We start from the raw sequence: 18,769 nt of genomic DNA on the forward strand, positions 1-18,769 counted from the left end.
CAACAATGATCAATAAACTGTCTTCGCTGTCCGGTCTAACTGGATAATGAAAGAACAGAAGGAAAACTCTTACGCCTAAATGGCTACTGTGTAAATGTGTACCATATGCAATGGTATAGAAGGAATACTGGCGAAATGGCAACTGTTTAGTTTGCTAACTATAGATATGATAACCATGTGAAATGTACACGATTAAAATTCGGCTCTGTTACAGCTAAAATGCTAATGAGCCTAAAATAAATAAATGGGATAAAAAAAACACCTGAGCATCAATCTAATGAAATCTGTATAAATGTTGATACTTTCGAGCCAGGCTCTTATCAAAACGAATAGAGAATAGAGTAAACCATCCAAGATCATCTCCAAGATCATTCCTCCATTGATTCTGATAAATGCCTATTATCGGTAAATGGAGAATAATTCATAATACGCATCGAGTCACATTGTGCATTGTGTTGCTCGTTGCATTGTGGGGAAAACGAATGAGTACTAAAATCGAAATTACATACCCATTTTAATCATCAAATTGTTTCCCTTTTTTACTATAGTCACTGCTTCAAGCTAAACGAAAATTCTGGATAAATTTCCTGTCTAATGATATACAACATAACATGTATCCCAATATCGATTTCGTGTAATATGCGTTTGGAAGGAATCCAGTTTAAACTGCAACTGAAACGCTGGCTGGAAGCTTTCTCAAGAGTCTTATGAGAGAGTATGGGATGTATGTACACTAGAGTACATAAGAAAGAGAAAGTTTGGGATAAAATTCATTCGATTTTGCTATGCTCTCGTCATTAAGGGGCAGTCGAGTTCATCATTTCAGTGTGTATTGGCAATCACTTTTTTATCGCTCTGGCGTGTGTTGTGTGAATTGAAGAAAAATTGAAGCACTAGTAAAAAAAAGAAAAATGGCGGATGAAGGACGTGTATTCCAGGGAAAATTGTGTGAAATATACACTTTTACGCATGAATCAGAAAATGGTTTATTTGATTTGTAATGAAGCCGCTACTGGAAAATTGGCTGAGTTAGAAGCGAAAGTTGTTCATTTGAAAGTTTGAATGAACGAGCTGCCGACTTTTTTTTTTTCAGTGGGGTTAGATGAGAGAAAGATTTCGAAGTAACCAAGGAATTTGCAGCTTGCCTTTTTCCTATGAATGTAGGATTTGAGGATGTCTTGAAGAATATTGTCCAAATCATCAATCAACTCGCACGCATTGGATCATCGTGAGTTCTAAGCTTCTATTCTTCTTTTTTTTTCTCTCGAAAACAAACTCAAGTTCAAACAATTTTTCATTTTACCCATTTTTTGACATTGAGAATCTATCAAGTGTCGACAACTAGGAAAAATGTGGATGCACTCCAGTCGATTATTTAGCCGAGTTGATGCACTTGGATTTCTACTCCAGATTTGTTCGAGAAGTGCGCTTTCCAGAAATAATAAAATCTGCTCATTGTATTATTAGAAGCGTGTGGCAACTGTAACTTTAGTTAAGTGCGATTCGTGTTTCGTACACTACAACAGTACAAAGAAACAGCTGATGCGGGCGATAGGTCCAAAAAGGGACGTCTGAGGTCGGTACGGCTGCACAATGTTATCTATGTTGTTCTTGGACGCGTTCAACGCAGCAATATTCTTCGGAAACAAAAGCGTTCATCAGTCGAAATGAATTGGATAAATGAATTGGTGCGTTCATCGATGTGGGAGTCATTTATTGACGCCGAGATTGAAGCAAATATGTTTGGAAAGATGCAAAAAACTCCTAGAACAGTTAAAAAACGAGACTAGCAATAAACCAACCAAACTTCATCTCCGCAAATGATGACCATTTGCCAGTCGGAATATTCACTCTGAGCCAAGTTGGAGGAGCGTGCCTGTGGATGTTCTCATTGGAATTACAAATCGTTAAAGAATTCTATCGAGAAGCTGCAGCGATTAACGATTGGCCTCAGCGTTTCCGACTGTGCGTGAAGAAGAGATGGTTGAATAATTTTGCCAAAAATGTTAATTCTGGATACTTTTTTTTGGAGTTCGGGTTGAACGATGACGCGGATCGGACGTGTTCGTTCGTGCTCTGTCTCTTTGTATGGAGTACCGGTGTTTAATTAGTGTTTCGGTTTAAAAACGCGCCTATATTATGAATAAAAGTGAGCTATCCGCCTCGGTGCATAGAATTTCAGTGGAATTAGCGTAAATTCCCTGGATAATTAGGGAAAAATTTGTAATCGAGCAGTGAATGTTACGACGAAAAAATGCTTCCATGTTTAGTGCAGTAGTGTGTGTTATTTGGTCGGTTTCGTGTTAAAGCTTTTGCACTGAAGGTGTTCTCATCGAAAGCATGTTGTGCTAACGTATCGACAGTTCCGCGTTCCTTTCGTGCTTGTTTTAGAATTTTAAACTTTCCATACAACATATGTGCTGCAATGTGTATGCGTGTGCGATTAACATTATGATCCACACGTCTGATATACAGTGATGGTTTTATCACAGCAGACCCGTCATGCCACCGAAGTTATGCCGGAAACCACTAGAGCGAAGTTTATTTATTATTTTTATTTTTCAAATTCAACGTCTAAGATTAAATTTATAAAAAAAATCATGATGAATGAATGAAAATGGCGACATTTTCACCGTGTTTAATTCTAATCGCGTGTGAAGTAAAAAAAAAAGGATAAGCAGAGATTGTGCTGAGTGAGAAGATATCTTGAATAATTTGGTCATTATAAGTGTTTTTGTAAGTGTTCATGTGCGAAGATTTTTTCGGTTTCACAGGCAGTTGATTAAAAGTTTGCCTCGTCGTATTCTGATTACATGCTTTGGAGGAGGTCGAAGAAAATAATCGCCATGATAGTCGTTGGGTCCGTTCGCTCGCAGCAGAGTTGCTGCATGTTGGTTTTTTTTTCTATTGAAGAACCAACTGTGCCCTTGCGTTTGTATTTCATCAGAGTAACCTATTTAGCAGAAGTGTGTGAGCGGATGCTTTTATATGATAGGTGGTAGTGAGCGAAATGATGATGAGTAGGAAAGGCGAAGGAAATATTGTGCGCTACACATACAACGTTCCGTTACCGCTCCGTCATCTATTCTCTTGGACTTATTTTGCCGACGGCGAACTTTCCGTTGTTGGTGTATGTGAATGTTTTTGAATATAGGCTACCCAAAATCAAAATCAATATGGCGTCATTTGTTTATCAACATATCATTTACGAGGATTGAAATCGAAAAATGCGCTGCTTTATTCTAACTGCATGAGCGATTTTCATATTTCGGTTTCACATGAAGGTGTTCACATTTAACATGGAGTTTAAAGTTAGTCACTATTCGACTATATAACCGGACCGAGTTGTAAACAACAGTAATTGATTGAACCAAAATGTCAGTAAACCGCAGCAATATAGGGTACACTGGCAATATGAGGGATTTGACGTTTTAGTCGTACCCCTGGTTGTATGTGAATCGCACTTATATCTGGTGTTACCGGTATTGTTTTAGTGTCAGCATCAGCAGCAGATGCGACGGCCTGCTTTGTTTATATCGTGTCTTGCTTCATCGTCGCCTCTCGCTCGCATGCTGCCCTACCACTCTGTCTATATTACTTGCTGTGCTCTGAATGTACGAACATCTTAAACCTAAGACGAGATCTGACAACTGGCTTCTGACTGTATTTTGGCTTTTTCTTCCAAATGCGAGCAACAGGGATGCCGATCCAAGAAATATCAAGATTTCCAATTGTTATAACATATTTGGGGAAAAGTTTTTCACAGTATTGTTACAATTTTACATCACTATTCACTAGAAATCTCAACAGAATATTTACAGAATTTCGAGAGGAACACGCAGAACATCTCGGGCGTAGCATGGTCTATATCATTCATTATTAATATTTATATTTATTTTGTCCATTTAATATTATCTATTACTAAACACTAAACTTCTTTAAGCTGTAGTGATACTAACTCGTCTTTTGACTATCAGGTCGAACACATAATCATTAAGATAAGGTTTAGAAGTTCGTCCTATGGGTGAAAAGTTAGTTGATGCACTTTTTCTCTCGTGGGTTTGTTCTAATCAAGGTTTAATTTTAAAAAATAACACAGATATGAACGTGTCAATCATCGGAAGGCTGGTATATATTTGTAACATTGTCAGTATCGCATAGTTTTACTGAGCAATTATTATTTATATTTATTTATATTTTATGATTTAATTTTACTAACCAACTATTTTTATCATTTTTATCATTTTTATTCATATTTCAATTTAACACGTTGAGCCCCGTGTCCCCGTCCGGCCCCGTGTCGGTCCTTAGGAGTTGAGTTTTTTGGTGGGAAAGTGCTGACTGACTGGTACTGACAGTTATAAAATAATAAAATAAAAATATATACGGTTTGTTTTCGGATGTTTTACAAAACGTGACTACTTTCTAGCCGAATTTCTAACTGTTTTCTATTTATACCATAATTATCTTTGTGAGCTGGGACCGACACCGATATTGTGGAAACGCTCTTGATGCGGGCTGAATGGAAAGAGCAGTAAGAAAAAAATCGGGGCTCAACGTGTTAATAGTATGTCTTATATCTTCACAAACTTGAGAAAATCTGTGGTAGTATTTATTTATTTTTGAACATATTTATTAAGATGAAAAGATATAGAGGATTTGGACCTCTGGGAGAAGAGATAGTAAAATCACTCTCACTCCCGCGGGTTCACCCCTATTCCCAACAACAGTTAAATAACAATTCATAAAAATAATTCTTTCATACAGCTACTGATGTGACAATAATCGGAAGGCCGGAGTGCACTTATAATATTCCACATATAATATTACTTATTACTAATTTTACAAACCAATTACTTTTTCAGATACAATTTTCATTAAGTATTATTAAAAGTATAAACTAATCATAGTAATAGTAATAGTAATAGTACTATTAATAGTAACAGTAACAATAATAATAATACTAATAGTAATAGTAACAATAATAGTGATAATAATAATGAAGTAATTTCTTTACTAAGTACTACTAAATTATTAATAATAACAAGCTACGCCAATAGCACTGACTGAGTGTATCCTATGGCTTACCTTCCCTACTAAAACATATCCTAAATTCCCGAGGTATTTATGAGAGGTCGTAGAGTTCTCTGCATCTCTCTTAAGTAAATATCGAACTAACATTCCTTCCCTTTCCTTAGCAGTTGCAAGGACGTGGCCAGGACAATTCTTAACTGTTGGAGAAATCCTGCCTTCATCTAAGAGATATTACCAATCGTCAGTAACGGATGAAGGCGAGTTTTTGACGTAACAGTTCTGAATTCGTACCACCTACGATATTGTGCAACTTGCTCAATGCTAATGCTAATGGTAATGCTAAAATGTTAATTCTGGATACTTTTATACCCTTTTATATATAGAACTGAATGCTTTCTAATGTAAAATAAAAAGTACCAGTTAAATGCGTATATTTTACATTCCATTATGAAAAGTAGTAAGAAAAAATCTTTGTGACACGCGGCTATAATGAAAATTCTAATGCGGCCCACACTATGTCTATACCTGGCCAACACTGTTGCAGGCATAACGTAAACAAGTTAATTATTTTTGTACCCAAAACGTCCGAGATGTATTTGCGTTGTTTCGATTTCATTTCTACTTTGAAAACTGTTCGTGCTTTGATTGTACCACACGAATAATATGTTAAAAGTTTGTATTGAGATAAAAAAAAGAGTTTTTAATATCGCTACGTTTTGTATTAGCCCACATGTCTTCAAATGTTTTTCAACGTAACTCCTAAACATATATTTTTACTTACTCCTAAACTAAAGTGACCAGATGGTCAGAGGTCTAACGCGGGACACAAAAAACAAAACGTTATGTATATACGTTATGTGAACATAAATCATAGTTTTGCGAGTCTAAAATGATCAGTATTGTTTCTTTCTGTGTATCGGCACTCAGTTGTGATTCTTCGGTGGTTTTGAATTTGTTTACGCCCGAAACTCACTCGCTCAATCAGAGTATTTACGCCTGGCAAGCACGATTCAAATTCTACAATTTTCTTCAAATTACCGAATGTAATGCTCGAAAATTCCAATTTATTTTTCATCGATTTTAGTGTTAACGTATGCAATCATAAAAATGGGCTAGCTTCGGATGGCGATGAAATATAATTTATAGGAACAAATTTTCTTTAAATCTTACGTTTATTAAGTCTACAACAAAAATGATTCAAGGCTGTGGATTCGCAGCAGCAGGACTGTCAAGCAAATTGATGATTTTCCCATACTGCAAGCCCCACCCCGAAGCGAAGCGAAGGAGTTGGACATCCTGAGGCGCTTTGTGTCCGCCAGATATAGCCAATCTGGTATTTACAATATCATCTCTTTGCCGCTCCTTAAGCCGAGAGATCGAAGCAACCGGCCAAACGGTGGAGAAGAATCTGGCCAAAATGGACACTTTTATGCGGAAGCGTCAGACGAGACCGGCCGTATCTGAGCAACAGGCAATCACCCAGAAGGAGTAGCTTGAGGTGCTGGTGAAAAACTTCTTTCCGGCGAAAGAAGTGAAAAACTTCTTTTCGTACTCATAATGAAAGACGAGACGTACTTGATGCTAGAATTCAACGAATGGCGGGGGACCGGGTACATTACGTTCCGCAGGTAAGCGATGACGTCGAATATATCATTCACATCAAGTTTTCGAAGAAGGTCCTTCTCTGACAGACGTAAAGGGATTGTCCAAGCCGCTCTTCTTTCGAGTCATATGGTGAATAGGGAGGTATATAATACGAAGTGCTTGCCGGAGTTGAGAAGGTGATGTGGTCTTTATGCCGAACCTGGGATCAGCCCATTATGCCAAAAGATCACTAGAGGATGAATCGGCTGGAGATAAACATTGTCGCGAAGACCACCAACCTTCCCAACATTCCCCAGCTGCGCCCGATAGAAAACTTTTGAACGAATGGCCAAAATAGAGAGACAGACGACCACCAAAGCCACGAAAAGGTAAAATAACACGCCTATATACATCTTTTCATCGGTTCCGGTCAATGGCACCATGGTTCAGGTTCGGGCCAACTTCCGTAAGACCGCCCAGCGCTTCATTTACGATACTTCATCAAAGAACTCTGCCTCTTCCTGTCGAGTATACACTAGTTCTTCCGGCTTATTTGAAACGTTAAGCCCTGACCGAGCTAGGGGACCAAAGATGAACTTTTCGTCTGACTCACGTTAGTCCCTGGGGACTTTTATCCTAGGGGACTTTTATACAAATCATTCTCCAATTTTGTTGCTGTCGCTTCCAGTTTACACTCTCTAAACACAAAGCCCAATGTCGGTGCGATGAAACCAACTCAACATATTAATTTTTGGATGCATTAGAAGCGCTCTTGAAAAGTCTGCCAAATAAAAGTTTTTTTTGAGGCTCATCCATTTAAGAAAATCAACATGAACAAATTGTGATATTGAAATATCACAGAAACGCGGGACATTTTCGTTTCTTTCGTTTTTTTACCAGTTTGAGCGACGAACATATCAGGCATGCTGCTGGCTACGTCCCTCTCTCTAACCAAACCCTGAGTAGAGTTGACATCAGTTTGGAGATGATTTCTAGGTTTTTCTCGAAACTCAAAGCGTTGTTCAATCCGGGACCTGACGGAATTCCATCAGCTTTTCTCAAAACGCACATGAGTGACTTGTTGACCTCCAAATATTCCAGCTTTCCGTTTCTACTGGCGTTTTTTCCGATCTGTTGGAAACTATCGCATATGTTCCCAGTCCATAAAAAAATGAAATAGACGGGACGTCAATAACTATCGTGGCATTACTTCGCTTTGTGCTTTGGCTAAATTGTTTGAGCTCGTTATCATGGAATCGCTAAACGCTCTCAGCTAGCCGTACATTAGCACTGACCAGCACGGATTCACGACGAGTCGCTCCGCTACCACAAATTTACTGTGTCTCACTTCCTACATTACCAACAGTATGTTACAATACGCTCAAACGGACGCCATTTATACAGATTTGACTGCGGCCTTTGAGTCTGTTCAACGAAGGTTCGTGAGATATGAACTCCGCAGGCTGCCGTGGACGGACCCCTACCGATTACCGAGTTACGAGAGTCGTTGTCAGTTGATTAACCTGAAACTTTTATCGGTCCGTAGAGATACAGCCAGAGCTCTGTTCATAGCTGTTGTTTTGCAAGGACGCATCGACTGTCCCGTTCTCTTGGAAAACATCAATATCAACGCACCAACGACCTCGAGCTCTCCGGAATAATACGATGCTAAGATTGAACGTACAATGTACGAACTACAGCATGTTTGGTGGATTTAGTGGTTTGCAAAGATTATTCAACACAGTAACCATGTTGTACGACTTCCATTTATTCCGAACGCTTCTTCGCCGGAGGTTTAGCTCTTTTTTTTCTGAACTAGTTTAATTTACCATAGGTTTTTAGTTTCGATGTTAGTTTTACTATGTGACGACCTTATGTAGTGTAACATTCATGTTGGCAACACTGTGCATTAACGGTGCTCGCAACCGGCCTGCCATGAAATTAGTTACGCAAATAATGAGACATGCGACGCCGGTCTACAGTGGTAGTACCGTCGTTGAATGTTTATGCCCAATAGGAATGAGAATCAAAACAAAAGAACAAATTAGAGGTTGATGAAAGTTGATTTAAAAGAAAAAAAATAAGTTTGGCATAAAATAGTTAGCACGAAAAATATATTGAAGAAAAAGTTTATTTAGGAACTAGAGAATCATTACGATATACGGTAGACTAAATGAATTTAGTTGAGTCATTTTTCTCTATTTTAATACTGTTTATTATTTCAAAACATCAAATTAGGTTTGCGAAAAAGAAATCAGTGGTCCTTTAAACGGCAAAAATTTCTAAACTAGTACTAGTACTACTAGATAGATAGTAAGTACAACACATTACGATTTGAAGTGTTTTTAGAACTCGATTTGATTTCATACAGATCATTTGTGGACGAGAAATATCTGCAAAATTCCACGACACACGTTGTACGAGGTGGAAGAAAACTATTAATTGTAAGTTGTATATCATTTAATGTAATTGCACTATTTACCGGAACTATTAAATTGCAGTTTGATCTGCCTTGAAGCTGCTACAAAACAGTGGTGTAATTCTTTGAAATCCCGAACATTCTCAAAAATTAATAAGAGATAGGGATCCAACCTCAAAACGATGGATGGAATTGCGGATATGACAACGACTTCCTGCGGAGCCTGCGGATTGGTGTCCGAGGTGAATGAGCGCATGGTATGCTGTGACAATTGCGATGTTTGGTACCATTACCGTTGCGTAGGTGTCACAGCAGCAGTCGAAAGTCAGGAGAAATGGTATTGCCCTGAGGAAGATTGTCAGAACCAGAAAAAACTGGACGAAGAGACTTCTAAGACGGGTACCAAGAAGAAGACAGCCGAGGATATATCGGATAAATCTAGTTTGAGATCGGACGGAAAGTCTGGTTCGTCATTGGAGCGGGAGCTAAGAGCTCTAGAAAAGGAGCGAAAAAAGAAAGAATTGGAGATGAGTAACGAACGGGTTCTGTGGGAAAAGCGGATGGAAATGAACCGAATCCTACAAGAGCAGCGGATTAAGATGGAAAATGAGCTCCGGGCCAAAGAACTACAGCAGGAAGAACAGTTGTTGCAGAAAGCGTTGCTCGAAAAGCAAACACATTTAGACCGAATGAAGAAATTGAGAGAGTCGTATCATGACAAAATGAATCAAATCGAGCAGGATCTATCGAAATTGAAATCTAGTGGTTTACAAACCGCATCATCGGGAGAAGGAACCTCGAAGAATGTAAAGACACCGAATACTGGAATTCCGCTGGAAAATGCGCATGTACACAATCAAAAGGAATCAGATAACCGCAATAAGCATAAGCCAGAGGATGAACGAGATGAATCCGAGGAAGCAAGTAGCGAAGACGAGAGCGATGGCAGTTCAGACGGATCCAATGATGATACTATTTCGAGTGAATCTGGTCATGAAGAAGTAAAGGAAGAGAAACAATCAAAAAAGAAACGAAAAAACCCCGAGCAGAGGCAGGCTCCGTCTAAAGTACAACTAGCTGCCCGGAGTGGGATTAGTAAGAAACTTCCAGTCTTTACCGGGAAGCCGGAAGAATGGCCATTATTCATTGGAACTTATCAAGCTTCCACAGATGCTTGTGGATTCAATGACGTTGAAAACCTTGTTCGACTACAGGAGAGCTTGAAGGGTCCAGCATTAGAAAGCGTTCGAGGACAGTTGCTTTTCCCAAAATCCGTACCGAGAGTCATCAGCAAACTTCGTCAGCTGTATGGACGTCCGGAACAACTACTGCAATGTCATCTCGAAAAGGTGCGGCGACTGGAAGCTCCGAAGCCAGATAAATTGGCAACATATGTTCCTTTTGGGAATACTGTAGAGCAGCTATGTGAACATTTGGAAGCGGCTAAATTGAAGCAACATCTCACAAATCCTCTTTTAATCCAGGATTTGGTCGACAAGCTTCCTGCTCATGACAAGCGTGAGTGGGTTCGGTTCAAGAACCAGCAAAAGAGAGTTAATCTCCGTACTTTTACCGACTTTGTGTCAACAATCGTTGCAGAAGCTTGCGAGGCCAATGTAAAGATGGATTTCCAGCAGCCAGCAGCGCATGAGTATGCGGGAAAGGGCAAAATAAAGGAAAAAGGCGTTCATGTATACAACCACAGTGCTGTGGAAAGGTCTTCCGTCGGAGCCGATGAGATTTATCCGAAACCGTGCAGAGTGTGCAAGCGTACTGATCATCGTCTTCGATTCTGTCAGGACTTTAGAGCACTGGCTTTGGCGGACCGCCTGAAACTGGTAGAACAAGGGAAACTATGCGTCATATGCCTTAATGATCACGGTAACGCTCCGTGCAAATTCAAAATACGATGCAACATCGATGACTGTCGAGAACGACACAACCCTCTTCTCCATCCCGTCACAGTAGCAATCAATGCACACTTCCGATGTACCAGCACAATCCTATTCCGCATGCTGCCAGTTACGTTACACTGTGGAAAGCGATCTGTAAACACATTGGCTTTCTTGGACGAGGGTGCGTCTGTAACTCTAATTGAAAAGTCATTAGCCGAAGTAATGGGGGCCGAAGGACCCAAGGAGAAGCTGACCATCAAATGGACGGCCGATATAACGCGTGTAGAGAAGGAATCACGCAGGGTAAACTTACTGATTTCTGGAAGTGGAAGTTCAGAGAAGTATCAGCTCAGTTCGGTCAGGACGGTAGATGAGCTGCTTCTGCCGAAACAAACTATAGACGCAACAGGAATCAGCCGCCGGATGAAGCATCTTCGTGGACTACCAATAGCGTCCTACGAAAATCAACGCCCTGGTTTGCTAATAGGCTTGAATAACTTGCATGTGATTGCACCGATGGAAGCAAAAATCGGTGAGCTGGGCGATATGATAGCGGTACGTTCCAAGCTGGGATGGGCAGTTTACGGGCCAAATCAGATGCAGCCGTCGGATTCGGAAGTGTATCTTGGGCACCACGACGCAGTCAGCAATCAAGATCTTCACGATTTACTAAAAGTTCAGTATGCGTTAGAGGACTCTGTGATTGTAAAGCTGCCGGAATCGGATGAGGATAGAAGAGCGCGCCTAATTCTGGAAAAGACCACTAGAAGAGTAGGAAATCGTTTCGAAACAGGACTGTTGTGGGACAAAGAAGATGCAGAGCTTCCGAACAGTTATCCGATGGCCGTGAGGAGAATGAAGTGTCTGGAACAACGTCTACTGAAACAACCAGCGCTATTCGAGAACGTATGTAGTCAGATCGAGCAGTACCAGCAGAAAGGATACGCGCATCCAGCAACCGCTGAAGAATTGGCCGAAACCGAACCGGGGAAAGTTTGGTATCTGCCCCTTAACGTCGTGGTCAACCCTAGAAAGCCGGGCAAAGTACGGCTCGTCTGGGATGCGGCAGCAAGTGTGAATGGTACATCCCTCAACTCCTTGCTTCTCACGGGACCCGATCTACTGGTATCAATTTTGACGGTATTTTGTAAATTTCGTGAAAGGCCAATTGCTTTCGGTGGTGACATTCGCGAAATGTACCATCAGATGCTGATTCGACGCGCTGACAAAAGAGTACAGCGGTTTATTTTTCGACATGATCCTAGGGACGAACCCTGTATTTATGTTATGGACGTGGCTACCTTTGGGGCAAAATGCTCTCCATGCTCAGCCCAGTTCGTGAAGAACATGAACGCAATGGAGTTTGTAGTGGAAAATCCTGAAGCCGTAGCAGCAATCGTCGAGAAACATTACGTTGACGACTACTTCGACAGCGTGGATACCATCGAAGAGGCGATACAGCGTGCGAAGCAGGTGAGACTTATCCATGCAAAGGGGGGTTTCGAAATACGCAATTGGGTATCCAATTCGGAAAAAGTTCTCAGTTCTCTCGGGGAATCAAAAGAAGTTCAAACTATTCACTTCAACCAAGACAAAGAGACTGGAAATGAGCGAGTTCTTGGTATAATTTGGAATACAGTTCAAGACGTGTTCTCTTTTTCGACCGAACATCGCGAAGATTTGCAAGAGTATTTGCGGGGCAGCAAGAAACCGACGAAGCGTATCGTGTTGAGTTGCGTTATGGGATTTTTCGACCCACTGGGATTATTATCATGTTTTACCGTGCATGGGAAAATCCTGGTACAGGACTTGTGGCGAAATGGCTGCGAATGGGATCAAGAAATTGATGATGAATGTTTGGTCAAATGGCAGCAATGGATCGAGTTACTGCCATTAGTGGAACAGATTCGAATTCCACGATCATATTTTGGTCGAACTAGATCATCAGAAATCGACAAACTCGAGCTACATATTTTCACCGACGCCAGTATTCACGCGTATGGGTGTGTAGCGTATTTTCGTGCATCTATCGGCGATGAAGTGAAATGTTCATTGGCGATGTCTAGATCGAAAGTAGCTCCTCTGAAGATGCAATCTATTCCTCGGCTAGAACTCATGGGAGCTGTCCTCGGGGCGAGAATGTGGCAAACTATTAAAGCCCACCATTCACTGCCAATCAATCGTTGTTTTCTTTGGACTGATTCGCAAACAGTCATGAGTTGGCTGCGGTCTGATCAGCGAAAATATAAACAATTCGTTGCATTCAGAGTCGGGGAGATTTTGGAGACGACCGGATCATCCGACTGGCGTTGGATTCCATCCCGGTTGAACCTCGCTGATGCGCTGACGAAATGGGGACAAGGTCCACCGTTGAGTTCAGACGGAGAATGGTTCAAGGGTGCAAGATTTCTGTATGAACCTGAAGAGTCGTGGCCAAACGAGCGACTACCAGTAACTAATATTGAGGAAGAAATGAAAATGCACTTTCTTCACCATGAAACAAAGGAGTTTCCAGAACCCATTATCAACGTGGAAGTTACGTGGCGCTGGATTAAGTTATTGCGAATCATAGCTTGCGTAATCAGATTTATCACTAATATTCGTCGGAAGGTAAAGGGACTTCCGATACGTACGCTAATGTCAAACAAGCATCAGCAACGCAAACTACATGTGAACCTCAACACAGTACAACAACCATTGCAACAGGACGAGTTTATGAAAGCGGAAGTAATTTTGTGGAAACAGGCGCAATTAGAGGTATTTCCAAATGAAGTAGTGATACTGCTGGGAAATGAAACAATAAAAGGGGACCAGAAGCCAGCGCAGATCGGGAAGAGAAGTCCATTGTATAAACTCACTCCGATATTAGACGAGTTCGGTGTGATTAGAATGAACGGTCGGATGGCTAAATCCAAGGAAATTCCATTTGACATGAAGTTTCCGATTATTCTTCCAAAGGGACACGCAGTGACGAAACGATTAATCCAATATTACCACGAAAAGTTTGGACATGCGAATCGGGAAACGGTGTTGAATGAGCTTCGTCAAAAATTCCATATTCCGAAGATGCGAATGGAAATTCAACGAGTTATGAAAGATTGTATCTGGTGTAAAGTAAATCGGTGTTATGCTGAGGTTCCTATGATGGCACCACTTCCGATTCAACGAATTACCCAACCTACAAGACCGTTTAGTGCAGTGGGTGTAGACTATCTGGGACCTGTTGAAGTTACGGTTGGTCGCAGAAGAGAAAAACGGTGGATTGCATTGTTCACGTGCCTTGCCGTACGAGCAGTGCACCTGGACGTGGTACACACACTTACGACACAAGCTTGTTTAATGGCAATTCGAAGATTCATTTGCAAACGAGGTGTTCCCGATGAAATCTTCTCCGATAATGGGACAAATTTTAAAGGAGCCAGCAAAGAGTTGATTTTATGGATGAAGAGGGTGAATTACGAATGTGCAGATTCGGTAGTTAATAGTTCAATAAAATGGAATTTCAATCCTCCTGGTACACCGCATATGGGAGGTATCTGGGAGAGAATGGTTCGATCAGTGAAGGAGGCGATGAAGGCACTCGACGATGGTAGACGGTTAACGGACGAAATTTTGTTGACCACTCTTGCAGAAGCAGAAGATATGGTGAATAGTCGACCACTTACATATGTATCTCAGGAATCAGCTTCTGAAACGATTACTCCGAATCATTTCCTTAGAGGGACGACCAAATCAGTGGATCGTCATGTAGACGGATCGGTGGACTTCGCAGAAGCATTGCGCGATACGTACAAACGTTCGCAGTATTTGGCGGACCAGATGTGGCAACGCTGGTACAAGGAGTATCTACCTACAATCAATAAACGCACCAAATGGTTCTCTGAAAGAAGATCGTTAAAGAAAGGAGATCTGGTGTTTGTGGTAGATGGTCAGCACCGAAAAAGCTGGATCAGAGGAATAGTCGAGGAAACAATCATAGGGTCTGATGGTAGAGTTCGACAGGCAGATGTGCGAACAAGTAATGGTTTATTCCGGCGCGGAGTAGCCAACCTTGCAGTGCTAGAAATTGGTGGTAAATCCGGACAACGATGAAGTGTTACCGGAGTTACGGGCGGGGGGTGTTGGCAACACTGTGCATTAACGGTGCTCGCAACCGGCCTGCCATGAAATTAGTTACGCAAATAATGAGACATGCGACGCCGGTCTACAGTGGTAGTACCGTCGTTGAATGTTTATGCCCAATAGGAATGAGAATCAAAACAAAAGAACAAATTAGAGGTTGATGAAAGTTGATTTAAAAGAAAAAAAATAAGTTTGGCATAAAATAGTTAGCACGAAAAATATATTGAAGAAAAAGTTTATTTAGGAACTAGAGAATCATTACGATATACGGTAGACTAAATGAATTTAGTTGAGTCATTTTTCTCTATTTTAATACTGTTTATTATTTCAAAACATCAAATTAGGTTTGCGAAAAAGAAATCAGTGGTCCTTTAAACGGCAAAAATTTCTAAACTAGTACTAGTACTACTAGATAGATAGTAAGTACAACACATTACGATTTGAAGTGTTTTTAGAACTCGATTTGATTTCATACAGATCATTTGTGGACGAGAAATATCTGCAAAATTCCACGACACACGTTGTACGAGGTGGAAGAAAACTATTAATTGTAAGTTGTATATCATTTAATGTAATTGCACTATTTACCGGAACTATTAAATTGCAGTTTGATCTGCCTTGAAGCTGCTACAAAACAGTGGTGTAATTCTTTGAAATCCCGAACAATTCATGTTTAGATATAAGTAACATCATTGGGGCCTTCACAGACTGTTGATGAATAGACAATAAACAGATTAAGCATAATGGACTTGGACTCACTTTTTGAGTTTTCTACATTACTTCTATTTTATATGAAAAAAATAAAACAAAAATTGAAATATATATATTTTAGATATTGAAAATCGAAGTTTTTTTTCGTAAATAAAAAAGAATACCATTTTTTTTCTGTATATTTTTTTTTCATGTTTGTTTAAACTCTATCAGTACTCTATAACTCTTTGTAAGACATTATCTCGGTAGGATTCATTGTTTTGGGATATAAATTATCAGATATTCCTCATGGTAAAATTGGTACGTCGTATGAAAAATTAACACTTGAGTCGAAAAATTCCCAATTGTTGTGGAAAACTCATATTTCCTCCAACCAAACGGAATACAAACTTTCATTCGAATCAAAATTACTCATGTTTTGTCATTTGTCGATTTCATTTGGATTTGCTCAATAATGAAATTTCTTGTATACATTCACGGTGGGAAGAATAAATTTTTGACAAGTCAATTTCAGAAACCCTATTACACATTTTGTCCGTAGGATTCACGCCGATTACGAACACTAACGCACAGTTTGGGTCTTACAGTTTCACATTCTATCCAAAGAAAGTGAAATATGCAAAAATTGCCGCCTCATCAGTCCTTTTGGGATTGAAGCCACGACAGAATACGTATGAGGCTGTCACATTAACTATCGACGCCGTGTACCATTCCGGTTTAAAAAAGTGACATTGAATTTTACTCGAGTATTCGAGTAGAAGAAACAATTACTCTAGGTTGACGAAGTTTGATCTGTGATGATCCGATTGGTAACTGTCTTCACTGATATTTAATTTAACATGATCGAAAAATATTTCATAAAACGACCGTCCCATCAAGGATGCATTTCGTGACTAGAATTTCTATTCCAAGCGCTCAATGTATGAATGAAACACTCGGTTGTGGTCGCAAAACGATCCAACAATAAATGAACCACAAGCTGCCTGACTGGAGCTGCCGGTGATTCAAATTGACGGAGGAAAAGCTCATTTAACAGTGCAATGCTAGAAGTTTCAACTCATTTGCCAGTCAGTCTTTATGCACTCTCGCCTTCCGATTATACAGCCTGGAAGTGATGAGATGTAATGTGTGCGCAATTCTATTTTCATCCCACAGACAGCAGCGGTTGGGCCATCAAGATTTCTGATCACATATTCACCGTCCGGAAGCAAGTCTCTGATAACTAACACGGACAGACACAAACTCCCACTTTTCATCCCGTCTGGTAGCGACAGGACAAATGGAAATCGAGACACGTTTGGGACAGAATTGTCTGCTTTCGTTACGTTTAGGTGCATTCTTTCACTGTTTGTTAGGTTCGGCTGGATGTAAGTTCCTGTCACTTGATTCTGGCATCCCACCTACCCCCCCCCCCCCCCCCCTCGGATGAAGAAGCGATGAATTCGATTAAGCAGGTATGGTGCTTGTGTTCGGTCATCTCCATTATTCACTAGCTATAAAAATTGATCGAATTAAACTTCGTTCCATTCGCAATTCTGGGAGATCATTTAGCAATTTCGACAGTCTACAGCGGCACGGCACGTTGCTACGATTTATCTTCTTTCAATTTTGCCTTCCGGCCGACAGCCAAAGTCTCTTTATAGAAAACATAATCTTATCGTTAGGACCTGCTGAACGCTGGCCATGGGCCCAGAATGTGCAATAAATTAACTCCATTCCGATGGCGAATCGTGCCCACATATTGGATCACAAATCAAGCCCGAATGAACTGATGCTTTTACGAGGACCAATTTTTTCCAGTCCCGGGTCGAAAACAAAAAAAAGCGAATGGAATACGAGCGGGCAGTAAACTTACTTTCCTACCACCGTTACGTGCCTCGAGTGTCTATGATGGTATAAATCATTTACGTTCCCAAAATAGCCGCAGGAGAGAGCGAGCGGAAGTTGCCGCACTCGTTTATTTGGCTGTTCGATTTCCTCGGAACATCCCCGTATTTCCATTCGTTCGACCTGAATTCGCTTGGTTGATTAAGGTACCCTTTTCTGTGTCTGTCCCTAAGGCCGGCGGGATCCTTCGTGTGTGTGAGTATTTGTTTTCAAAATTTAACCCGATGGCTTTCGGGCGGCTCATGTCTGCAAAGAATATCCTTTTTTTTGCAATTGAGTTCCTCTGGCCAGTTTAGGTGGCAATTAGCTGCAAACGCGCTTTGTGCGAACAGCATATCTGCCGCCATCCTAAATCAACAGCTGAGGTTTAAATTGAATCCGGGTCCCTGCTGGACCGACAAACGAATGGGAAGGATTTCTACAAATTTGATTAAATCCTCATTTATTCCCCTTTTTCCGGTTGGACAGCGGTGGAGGATTCAGATTCACAGAAGGCGCAAATTGGGGGTGCGGCCGTAATTTCCCGGATGGGATCCTGCTAAGCTTTTTCCGACGGTAGCAAAATTCTTATTACTCCCGTCGTCGTTGTGTAATTGGTAACGATGCAGCTTTAGGAGGCGGCAGTTTTATCAAAGAAAAAGGATAGCTGTCGTCGGGGGCTACTTTTGACACTTTGGGTTTTTTTTAATGTTTTCTAACGGAAAACATTTGAAAATTATATAACAGGTGGCAATGAGTGCCATATATTCGGTAGAGGAAAACTGTTAAGAACTTAGTGGAGGAATATACCAACAATCAAAAATTTTAAAAATGTTTTTGATATACGTCATCTATATTATGCAATGTAATAAAGTTGTTGATGTAGTTACCGTAGAATTCAGTCCAGGAAACGTAGTTCTTTCAACAGATGACACCAGTAAAAATGAACAAGATTCATTTCGAGACGTTCATCTGTCACTAGCTTATGTCTCATGACATTTCGTTAATTTGTTTACAAACTACAGTTGTTTAAATGTCACTACCTGAGCATTCGAATAGAAAATGGGAAAAGAGGAATATCGTATTTTGATCAAACATTTTTTTTAATGGGAAAAACTCCTGAATAATCAATACAGAG

The 18,769-nt window shown here is 40.5% G+C and overlaps 2 protein-coding genes across 2 annotated transcripts in view; one reads left to right on the plus strand and one right to left on the minus strand.

The window, feature by feature from the left end:
* The window catches only part of LOC129769107 (tubby-related protein 4), a 125,909-nt gene that overhangs the window by 37,968 nt on the left and 69,172 nt on the right, over window positions 1-18,769 (minus strand). The window lies entirely within an intron of this gene.
* Window positions 12,855-15,646, plus strand: LOC129769114 (uncharacterized). The gene is made up of 2 exons (XM_055771160.1): window positions 12,855-15,473; window positions 15,532-15,646. The coding sequence occupies exon 1, from the start codon at window positions 12,991-12,993 to the stop codon at window positions 15,022-15,024; it is 2,034 nt and encodes a 677-aa protein (XP_055627135.1). The 5' UTR covers window positions 12,855-12,990; the 3' UTR covers window positions 15,025-15,473; window positions 15,532-15,646.

The sequence above is a fragment of the Toxorhynchites rutilus genome, chromosome 1 (genome assembly GCF_029784135.1).
Source record: "Toxorhynchites rutilus septentrionalis strain SRP chromosome 1, ASM2978413v1, whole genome shotgun sequence".
NCBI classification, from domain to species: Eukaryota; Metazoa; Arthropoda; class Insecta; order Diptera; family Culicidae; genus Toxorhynchites; species Toxorhynchites rutilus.